The sequence below is a fragment of the Sinohyriopsis cumingii genome, unplaced genomic scaffold (genome assembly GCF_028554795.1).
Source record: "Sinohyriopsis cumingii isolate HCF-2022 unplaced genomic scaffold, ASM2855479v2 utg002947l, whole genome shotgun sequence".
Lineage (NCBI taxonomy): Eukaryota > Metazoa > Mollusca > Bivalvia > Unionida > Unionidae > Sinohyriopsis > Sinohyriopsis cumingii.
Window position 1 is genome coordinate 309,558 of NW_028316344.1, and position 12,235 is coordinate 321,792.

The 12,235-nt window shown below is 34.1% G+C and overlaps 1 protein-coding gene across 1 annotated transcript; it reads right to left on the reverse strand.

Moving 5' to 3' along the window:
* Nucleotides 1–4,810: 4,810 nt before the first annotated feature.
* LOC149769955 (coiled-coil domain-containing protein 138-like) lies at nt 4,811–12,032 on the reverse strand. The gene is made up of 2 exons (XM_089949619.1): nt 11,846–12,032; nt 4,811–5,511 (listed from the first exon to the last, which is right to left on the reverse strand). The coding sequence occupies exons 1-2, from the start codon at nt 12,028–12,030 to the stop codon at nt 5,376–5,378; spliced, it is 321 nt and encodes a 106-aa protein (XP_089805745.1). The 5' UTR covers nt 12,031–12,032; the 3' UTR covers nt 4,811–5,375.
* Nucleotides 12,033–12,235: the final 203 nt, after the last annotated feature.

A 12,235-nucleotide genomic window follows, 5' to 3' on the forward strand; every position in this document is an offset into this window, starting at 1 on the left:
CAAACTCAATCCTTCTAAAATATCTGATTAAGACAAAATAATATCTATTATCTGATCCTGAACACCATTTGTTCTGAAAATGGGGTATCCACTCTTTGCAGATGCCCAGAGAGATCCAAACATATTCACTTGAAATTTCCTGATATTGTTCAGCATTTCATTTGAGAATTCTTTAGCTATGAAACTTTTGTATTTTTTTTAGTCTATTGAAAAGTCTCTTCAAATGTCTGTACTGTTGTTTTCAAGTCGATGTATGTAAAACTTGTACAATCAAGGCCAGATTAGAAGGGGTGGTGGTGGCAGCAAAAACTCAGTGAAACGTGCTGGAAAGGGGTGATGTTCCTTAATCTGGATTAGGGTACAATGTTATACCTTTACTGCTTCACCTCTTGCAGTTATAAAACACTTCTTATCATTAGTATTAAACTTTACTGTGCTTCTTAAAGCATTAATGCACAGTGATTATAAGATACCTGAACAATTTCCTTTCTTATGGTGTTTTGTCAACTGATAAATCAGTCATAAAACATGCAGGAGTAACTACCATTATTAGAAATACATATTTGGGGTGTGATGCATTGGGCTTGGTGTCTTGTTGCCCATCAGCTTTCTAATAGTCGGACAAAAAAAAACAAAAGGTTATCTATATAATGCTTACCTACATCTACATCATTCTGAGCATTTTGGACTCATCTACAATGTGATCACTATTCACACTGTTGACTTCTATGCTATAGGCATGTAGTAGTCGAGTGAGTAGTCTTTCAAACTTTGTCAATGGGGTCATGCAAAAATACACCTCCATATTTTAAAAGATATGGAAATAAAACCCCAATGAGGATATCAACTTTTCAAGGCATCATGATTAATTTGTCCTTTTTGCAAATCGTACTTCCTAGATTATCTGTCTTGTCAATCACACATCCATTGGAATCTAACTATTGTTACATAAATCTTTTGTTCATACTGGCAAACCATCTTAGCAAGGCATTGCATCAAAATCTGCTTGTGCTGACATCTGGCCTGAGTACTGTATGATGTGATACACCCAAAAAGTCATGCTACTGGACTAGTTATAATCGATAAAATTTTGAAGATAGGAAGAGGAACAGCTGCAATTGACCAAATGATGGCTAATTCTTCTTTTTTAAATGTACTTAGAGAAAATTATTTTACTGAAACTTCAATGAAAACTAATTACCTTTGAAGCACAGATTGTTCTGTACAACGAATTACCTTTGAAGCACAGATTGTTCTGTACAACTACTAAGTAAATAAAAAAATATGTCAATCTCAAATGATGTTCTACAGTTATTTGATGCTGCTGCCACAATAATGAATGGACATTTGATCGACCCTCAAAAGTATTCAATTAACAATTATTTTCAATTGCACATGCATCCTTCATCAAAGCAAGCCAACTACAACCCTCAATAAAGACAGAGCACCTTTTTATCAAAGGACATCAGCACCAAACTTAAATAAAAGCAACGGAATATGATGGTTGTTGCAGTTTCCAAAGTGAATGGCTGATGTTTATTCTTTTGTGAAAGTTTCCTTTGTGCAGGAAAAACATTTAAGCTTATGATTGCTTCTAATGGCAGCATATAACACACAATAAATTTCCAATCTTTTAAAACTATAGATAAGTTATTTGATGGTGTTTAGCTTTTTATTTGTTCAAATTTTAATTACTTTATGAATAACCTCATAACTGGTTAGCCTCAGCAATACGAGAGCTGTCTCCATCTGACCAAAATCCAGGTTAATTGAAGTACATGTACATGTGGCATGTTAACAATTATAACCATGTGCTATTGGTGACAATCACAGTGAATTGTTTAGTGATACATGTTCGTTAACAATGGGATAGAAATCAAATGAGAACTACCAATTTTATATGTGTTATTTGTATTTTCTATCATGATGTGACCAAGTTTATCTGTTATTTGTGTTTTCTATCATGATGTGACCAATTTTATATGTGTTATTTGTGTTTTATATCATGATGTGACTGATACATGAATTGTATAACGTGATCTTGACTCACAAGTCATGGATTCTTCATATACATACACAGTATTTAATGCATATGGATTCTACTACACAGTTTAAGTCTTCAGTATACAAGTGTATTTCAGACTAGCATTGTCTTTATTTAATCACAAGCACATATCTTTGCACCACCTTTTATTACCCCACCAACACATACCCTTAATTTGTTTAGTACATGCATCATCTTCTTCAGCTCACTGACTTGGTTGGTTATGACAAGTTTTGGTCTATCATAAAGTCGAGTTATACTGACCCCAACGAACATGTGTGTGTGTGTGTGTGTGTGTGTGTGTGATTTGGATTTTTAATGTAGCTTTTTAAAACATTTCAGTCATATCACTACTCTGTCTGCAGTGTGGCAGTTTATAGTGATGTCTAGCACTGGGGCATCATGCCACAGACATGTAGCATGATGTCCCACCCAGTCACATTATCTTTACACCAGGCTGACCAGTCCTAACACTAACCTCTTAATGCTGAGCACCAAGCGAGGCAGCTTTAGTACCATTTTTGTAAGTCTTTGATATGACCCAGCCAGGAATCGAACCCACGACCTACTGCATCAGAGACAGATGCTCTAACCACTAGGCCACTGGAGCAATCCAATGAACATGTTATAAACATAGTTACACTAAATCTTTTTTCTTTATACTTGTGCTGGGATATTACGTTGTATACTTGTTTATAAACTGACATTTATTCCCCTGAAAATTCTATTCATGTAGCGTTAGGGTTGTCCTACAAATGCAAAATAAAAAAATTATAAATATTGTGTAGTGTTGGAAACTCTAAATATTTCCAGTATATAAATATAGTCAATTCAAATACTTTTATGTTTTTTATGCCACTATTTCTCTTTTGAACTGCATATATGGTAGGTACTGTGTTTGTCTATTTCACAACAGTATTCCTTACACAATTCCTTATCAACAGTTATTTTGATTTTATTAATTTGAAAATATTACCAATAAATTAAATACTACCCACCGAAAGAAGTGTCTGACAATGTTCTTTACCATGGATATTTACTAGCATGACCTAACAACCTGTATTTGCATTAAAGTTTGTGTTTTCTGTAATAACAATGAGTCTGAAGTAGTAAAACTTTTTTACTACTTTACTTTTCCTATAACCATAGGTTAGATTTAACTTCCAATTGATATTTTCCAAATTTTCTACCAGTACACATGGCCCCTAGCTTGTAAAGGTTTGGTGTTACAAATTTAATATTTGTTAACAACTTCATGTTCTTGTTTGACCTTAATCACCTTGCTTATAAAGATAGCACCATCTCTGTTTTCCTATGTGACAACCCTTTGGCCAAACTGAGACTTTGATACATGTTCAGTGCCAAGTAACAGATGATGGTTATTTGGACTCCTTATGATCTTGCCACACAACTGACACGTGTTAAATTGCATCCTTAAAGAGATTTGACAGAATGTATGACCAATGTATTGCTTACAGAACCCAAGCATAGTCTCTTCATAAGCATCAGCATAAATCAGTGATGCCTAAGAAATGGAGTCAGATGATATTTAAGATGACAATACGACAAGTTAGGATGACAGGATGACAATGGATTTCAGAACTTTATCAGACAATGTGGATGAATTCATGAACTTTGCACCTGATGACATTAGAAAGTGACATTTATAGGATCACAAAAATGTGCAGTCTACTTTCATTTTTTTTGTGTAAAATATATGTAATTCACAAATTATGGGGCATTGCAATTCTGATCATTCTGAGAAACCACATGTAGTTTTATACTGGTATGTAACCTACAACTGAATTCATAGATTTATCATTTATTGAAAGCAAAATGTCAGATATTATAGGCTTTAATAGAATTTTACTACATGAGGATAGACAAATTGTAAGTTGACAGTATTTTGAGATATTTTTCCCATAATAATATAATTGTAATTTACACTGATTTATTTTTACCTACCCACCCACCCATCCATCCATCCATCAATCTATCTATTCAGTTTAGCTTGTTTATTTTTATAATGTGCAAATCTGTCTCATTGATAAAAAGGCACTCCTTCAGATGGATCTGAATAGGAGGGTCAAAGAGAAAATGGCTTTTGGTAGCCCTAAAAATGGAGGGGTGTGACATAAAATCAAATATATATGGTATGTTTGGAGAAAGCTGCTATATTCCTTGTTGAGGATGTAATGCCATTGCTCAGCATATAATGGGTATACATGGTGGCCTGTATAAATGGTGAAGGAAGAGCCTGGGATAACCCCAGTAAGAACCACCAACCCACTGGAAGCTAATGGCAATCCTTCTCACATAACCACACTGATCATGTTTGTGACTTGAACCCACATTGACAGAGGTGTGATTGGGGTGAGCTCTAATTTTCCAAGGACAAAGATCGATTTTTGGGTCTGCATAACATTTTTTAAATCCCTGGGAAAATGAAGAATTCGTCATCCTGCATCAATCTGATTCTGCTCCAATATGAAATATAGCTGACAGGGACTTTATACTGGCAGTTGGTTTTGCACCAACTAATATGCACACCCCCCCACACATAAACGTGAAACCTAACCAAAGTCAGCGAAGCATGCAATTTTGATCACACTGACTTAACTTTGGTAAGGAGATTACATTCTACCCACTAAGACATATCTATAAATTTGCATGACCCTGGGGCAAGCAATGCCTGAGAAACTAACCTAAATGCAAAACTTAATCAAGGTATGGAAAAACAGACCCATGGATGTGCAAAATTGAACACTCTATTTATATGCCATTTATTCCTGTAGTGTACACAGTTTATTTGTTCAAATTTCAAAAAAGTAAACTAGTTTCTGTAAATCCCCAGGTCAAAGAATCCTTTTAAAATACATGTTTGCTTTTAGAACTATTGTTCAAAGCTCAACTGGAACAAAGCCTGAAATATTAATATAATTTTTAATATAAGTTTCTCTTTTTTTCTGTTATATAAATGATCATTAAAAACTGCACTTCAAGTTTCTTTTTCTAAATTGTGAGCAAAGCAACCATCAGCTATACAGACTCAGGGTATAATTTGCCACAGTCAAAGTGGTTCTGAGTGGATGGTGCCAGCATTTAAGTAATAAAAAAAACTTTTTCAATAAAACCCATAGCAGAATCCAAATCAACCTGTCGAGTATATCAGGTGTAACAAATCTGAATTCCTCCTAATACTCAATCATTGTCAGGTGTCTCAGCAATATAAAAACATGAAAACACTATAACAGATTTAATTTCTTTTTCTGGAGGTTTGTTACAGCAAGGCTAACAGCACTGTTTCCTCCCTTTATAAATACATTAATCGTTAGGTGGTAGAAGTCAGATTGAAGAGAACTGATTTGAGGTTCAGGGCTAGGAATGCTTGTTCATTACTGCATCCTCTCAGCAACTCCTGTACTATCCCTGTGATGGTATACACCTCAAAGAAACGTCGGTTTGATCTGAAAGGGTAGATGTAATTCATAATTGTTAAAAAGGTTGTAACAGGCAACTTATTCTTGAGTGTTTTAAATGAAGAATGACTTAAAACATCCTTAGTTGAGAACTGTTGTAATCTAAACTGCATCTTCATACCAGTATGCATACAAGTATATCATAAAAGATCACCAATATGGAATTATGACTACAAGGGCTGTATCAATAAAACATACTTGGGACCCATGGAAGGCACTTTTAACATTGCACACACACCCATGTATTTTATTTTTAAATTTTATATCATTTTCATTTATACTCTTTGAGAAATAAGAGTATGGTTTTTCATCTAATTTTTCTAAAGTGCTTTTTTTCTCACAGTATGAAAACTAATGTGTAAACAAATTATATTTTGGGAAGAAATCATGTATGAAAAAATAGGGCACAACAGTGAAAAGGATTATCAAATATTTACATGATTTTCAGTATTAATTTCACATGCATCTGATGTAATTTCACAGGCATCTGATGTAAATGGCAAATACAGCAAGATGTAGAATAATATGATGTTTCAATCTGCATACACATTTCATCTGTAATGGTGTGTCCTTGGGCAAGGCACCTTATTCCAATTACTATGACACTAACTAACTTACTTTTGTTCAGACATGAATTAGGTTCTTTGGAGGAAAAAACTGAAATTGAAAAAAAAATGAAATTGTGAAATGGGTCTGGGGGTCCTCCCACTCTGGGTCTCAAGGGGCAGTGACCCTGATTAGGGGTTAAAATTGAGACAAAAGCATCTAGCGAAAAATGCAGTTTAGATTCAGAGCATACAAAATTGCTCCTGTCACCCTTATTATTAGAATATTTTGTAAAGTTGTTACTTCATTTCTAACAAACAAAAATATCATTTGAAAAACATTCCCAACCTTAAATGAATACTTGAAGAATTTCACAGTGCTCATTGTCACATCAACTTGTTCTCCAATAATATTAGTGCTTTAGTTATTACAGTGCATGTCAGTGGTCACAAAATAATTCAGTCACAATAATTTGTGAATTTTTGCACTACATACTGCATGTATATCACATTTATCTCTTTTTGTAACAAAATTGATCTTTATTTCTTTCACAGTAAATCCTTTTATATTTCAACTACATAAAAATATTCATATAAATTTGCTTGTCTTTTCCCCTGTTCAATACAACCTGTTTATGCTGATGTTGTAAACTTGTATTTGTACAGCTTGGGCAAATATTTATTATCTTCTGACTTCTAAATCATACTGGTCCAACTCAATCGCATTTAACATCTTTCTAGCACAAAGCTAGTCCTGTAACTTTCAGTTTTCATGCAAAATCACCAACCACATTCCCATCCACTTTGCATTCAAGCCAATCCCATTTCCACACATTTTTCAAACTTGTATGCAAATTTTTTATGTCCATGTTACTCTCAATAATTTGAGATGCCATTTATGGCAAGCATGCTTATTTCCATCAGTGTCTCTTACATGAATACTAACTGGATGAATAGAAACTTTTGATAAATCAAAATGCTCTTTACAACAGTGGTGATAAAAGAGTTAGATTTATTCACTTTTCTATTGATTTAACACATTAACCCCTAGCGACGAGTTAACGTGGAAGGAAGTATTAGCCTACTGTCGAGCTCTGTAGCATCATGGTCATGCATGATACACTGAAGTGGGTGGTATTATAGAAAGGTAGATAGATGTAGCGCTACAATGATACCAAATAATCTGGAATATCTAGTTGCACTACAAAATACAGATAAAAGAACTAATTTTTTGGACCCAATTTTTTCTATCCAAAATTCGCCTGTGGTCAGAATCCGATTTTGTGTCCGGATTTTAGACTTTTTGGTCTCAGATCTAAGGCAAACCAGTATGAACTGCAAACAGACAGATGAACCTTTGCAAACAGTTGGATAAAATGGGCATTTGGAATAAAGAGTGGTCTCGATACAAAAATAATGGCTCCGTTTAGCAACAACAACAAAAAAAGAAAGAAGAAAAGAATCCAACCTTTACCTTTCTGCTCATGCGAGAGCCAAATAGCCAATGAAAAATGATGTTTCTAACACAACAAGGCAGTATGTTATTGAAAAATCACCTGGGATTTGGTGTTTTCAGATCTATTCAGAAATAGCTTTTAAAATGTGTTTCCTACTTGATTTTCAGGCAAAAATGACAAAAACCTCCAGGAGTTAATGTGTTAAAGGTACTTGTTCATTCTTTAGAGTAGTGGCATTATGGTGTGTTTGTCTGCATGTATGTTGGTGACATTGCACAGTAAGTAATGAGGCATTGATGACGATATGGAAATGAACACAGTGACTCATTGCATGGCGATTTGTTTCCCATCCAGCCTCTCAAAACTGTGCTGACAAGTTTACACAGTTGATATATATGGATAATGTCCCACATATGCAAATGTCCATTCTTCTTTACAAGTTATAGGGATCATAATTTCACATTTAGTTGATGTTACGGGATGTTTTTGTACCTATAGTCAATTCATGAGGCACAAAATTATCTCCATCATGAATTAGCATACTTATGTTGATATATTTTAACATGGTACCTTTTTAATTAATTTTCCAGAGTACTAATATGTACTAATTGTTGCAACCATGATCAAACCTCAGCATCCCCACATTTCCTTAAACTTTATAATAGCTAGTGTACCTTATTAACTATTTAACCTGCAAATTGGTGACCATAAACTGATAATCATACTTGTCGAATCATCATATCTTTTAGGGATGAATAGTCATTTTAATACACTCCTATTGCTTCACATTTGGGAGTTTCACTATATCAAGCTTAATGGGTTTTTTCTGTTCTTGCATCCTTAATGTCATTTTGAAATTTCAGTATCTAACACATTTTAACTTCATTTAGCTACATCTTACTGTTCTATAAGGTTAAGTGAGACATATTATATCTTTTCCAGGTCTAGCCAGGTGTCTGGAACATGGTGGAAGAGTTAGATTAGACTGGAAGCTCTCCAGTAGTCAGGTGGTGATAACCATGGTCTCATTACGATATGTCTAATGTACCCACCATAACTCACCAGGATTAGTTTATACTATTAAACTGATAAATAGCACCTACATAACATGGCTTAGGTCTTCATGTGAGAGATCAGCACCATTGTTCAGTAAGGTAGAGCCTCAATAGAGCTGTATTTTCAAATGACATTGTCACCTTTTATGGCTGTTCAAATTGAAATGCAATGTAGTTTGCTATAAAACATTGTACTGCTCCCATCGAAATAGAAAACTTGAGTGTACTATTACCTTTACTAACATCTGGCTGAGTACTCAACACAATAAATGTGACACATAGGTGGCGCTATACAGTTTCGCATTTTGCATAGGGTTAGGACTTTAAAGAAAAAGAATGTCCCCGGCTTTCCTCACTGGTTATACTGGCTATTTAAAAAAGACCTTGTATATCTTAGGTATAATGCAAAGAACCTTTAATTCCCTTTATTTTGGTGTATGATTGATGGGTGTACTATGGGTTATAGAGTATACAGCTTGGCCTTACTTCAAATGTGCACCTTTCAAAAAAGTGCTAGCTCTACTTGGTCATTTTCACTTCCTGAACTTCAGAGGTAAATTGTATAAAAAAGAGCCGATAACTTTTTTTACATTTTATATATTTGGTAATTCATTCATTGCACTTTCAGAAGCTGGTATTGTCTAGTCTGGCAAAATTCATTTTCCCTATTTTAATAGCTGCTATGTATAGTGTACTTTAGACTAATTCAGACTGATTTTTTAACACAAGGGAGCAGTCATTTTAGCTAGCAGTGTGCTTAAATCATGTAAAATTTCCAAAAGTACAATATCCAAAAGAAATATCATCCACATTACATTAATGTAGCATAGAGGTATGCAAACATTCTCTCCACTGTGCATGTTTTAAATGTGAACTACTTCACCTTACATACGTCACTCTCTCAAAAGTACATATTATCTGGTGAGCGCCACCATAAAGAAGATGTAGGTATCATTTTTGTATGATTTAATTATGTTTATATGGCTGAAACATTTAAGTCACAAGCATCAAAACAATCCTTATGAATAATTCTCCTGCCTTTTTCCACACAGAACAGTATTTGTGAGTGTCAGAGTCTCTAACAAGTTCAGCCTACCCCCCCCCATGATAAAAGTGAGCTATTTTAAGAATGCACATTACATTTTGTAAACATAGCAACCAATGTTATGCTGAATGACAGGAACATGAAACTAGCCAGAATTATTTCTGAGATATCAACAATGAATTTTACAATTAGAAAAGGGAGGTAACTCATCAGCTTCATAAAGGTCAAAGGTCAAAGTGTAAAATTTTGCCTATTGTTTAATATGGAAGAAGCGAATTCACTTTCTCTTCATTTATTTTTTTATTTCATTGCAAATAAATGAAAAGAAACATTTTCACCATATATTTCTGTCACTTATTGCAACAGTTTTAAATTTAAGTTGACTCTATTCCTATATTCTAAGTATTCTAATTTCCCCATAATTAAGGTCACTACTCACACAAACATACCTCATGGCAAATTATGTAAGCAAGAGAAAAATGATCATAATTAGCTTATTTTCATGCTTAACATCAATATGAATGTACCATTTTATTCAGAACATCATACATAATTATATGAAAATAAAAAAAAATAATTGCAAACATTTTTTTATTTTCTGTAAGGTGGCGCTATACAGTTTCGCATTTTGCATAGGGTTAGGATTTTAAAGAAAAAGAATGTCCCCGGCTTTCCTCACTGGTTATACTGGCTATTTAAAAAAGACCTTGTATATCTTAGGTATAATGCAAAGAACCTTTAATTCCCTTTATTTTGGTGTATGATTGATGGGTGTACTATGGGTTATAGAGTATACAGCTTGGCCTTACTTCAAATGTGCACCTTTCAAAAAAGTGCTAGCTCTACTTGGTCATTTTCACTTCCTGAACTTCAGAGGTAAATTGTATAAAAAAGAGCCGATAACTTTTTTTACATTTTATATATTTGGTAATTCATTCATTGCACTTTCAGAAGCTGGTATTGTCTAGTCTGGCAAAATTCATTTTCCCTATTTTAATAGCTGCTATGTATAGTGTACTTTAGACTAATTCAGACTGATTTTTTAACACAAGGGAGCAGTCATTTTAGCTAGCAGTGTGCTTAAATCATGTAAAATTTCCAAAAGTACAATATCCAAAAGAAATATCATCCACATTACATTAATGTAGCATAGAGGTATGCAAACATTCTCTCCACTGTGCATGTTTTAAATGTGAACTACTTCACCTTACATACGTCACTCTCTCAAAAGTACATATTATCTGGTGAGCGCCACCATAGCATTTGACACCAATCCCTATACCAAGGAGAGATCACTCTGCCCGACTGCCATCTGGGTAAGCTTATAACTTTTAGCTAAAAGTGTAATCTGGGAAGGCTGGATTTGAGAGATAGTAGAACAAAGGAAATACGAATTAAATAATCGTCCAGCTCTAGCTACTTATATACAGGCATAAAGTCCTAAAACGCAATATGCTAATATTCAACAAGTGACATGTAGCAAATAACCCACATCATAAAAGAACCCAGCTGACTAACCTATCCAATGGAAAATAATCCCTAACTTGTAAACAAGTTTTATTATTAAAAGCTTGACAATATCTAACTATAGATTCTATTCAATCTACATGAACTCTTAATATCTTAAAATTGTATGTATACCCATGTACAAAAATCAGCTATGTAATATCTTCTCTATAGATAATCACTACAGTTTACAGTCATGACAATTTTTTTTTTAAAATATAGATATACATAACTAATATGAGAAAAGGAATGGCTGTTGTGGAAAGATTTAAGAATTTAGTTTATATTTAATTGAACCACCTGAATCTAAATGGTTAACTCTAATATTATTGAAAATAAATTTTGATTTTTGTTTGATGAACCCTAAATTAAGTGAAGACTCACCTTTCTTTGGTTGACAGGGCATTAGGCTGAGACTGACTGTAGCTCTAACGTGTCAATCTGCCTACATGTGAAGCAAACATTATTTATCAAGTTTTTAACTCAAAGTATACAATTGTAATCACAATGCTGCTCCAGGGTAAAAGTCTCAATTACTTAGTTTTAATTGTTTTTCAAGAAAATGAATGTATTGTCATAGCAGCAAAAATGCTGCAAATGGGCTTGTCAACCTCTTACTTAAGACAAAGATGCAATATCTTCTGTGATAATCTATATTAGACCTATGTAGGACTAAACAAGATTTTTAGGATGCTTTCTAAGATGATCACTGACCTAAGTTTGGATAGTTTTTGCAGGAGTATGCTGACTTTCTCCATGAGTTTAACATCCTGTCTAGGGGCCCGAAGCACCATGGCCACTGTCCTAAAGCAACTCTCTGTGCTACAACTCTCCAGGAATGGCTGGAGAAATGGGGAGTCTGTTGACATCTGCAGGAAAATGTCGATGGCAGGTCCCATAAAGGGCTGTAGAAGAAAGCAATTATGAAAAGGCTGGAAACCTGTAGCAAAACCAACTTGTTTCCCAAACTCTTTCTAGCTATTCATTCTACCCATCCTCCCTTCTTGGACAACTCACTTCACACCATACATCCAGATGAATGAACTGTTTCTGCACCAAATTTAGGAAAACTATCTTACATTGGTACATCTTAATCCTGAAATG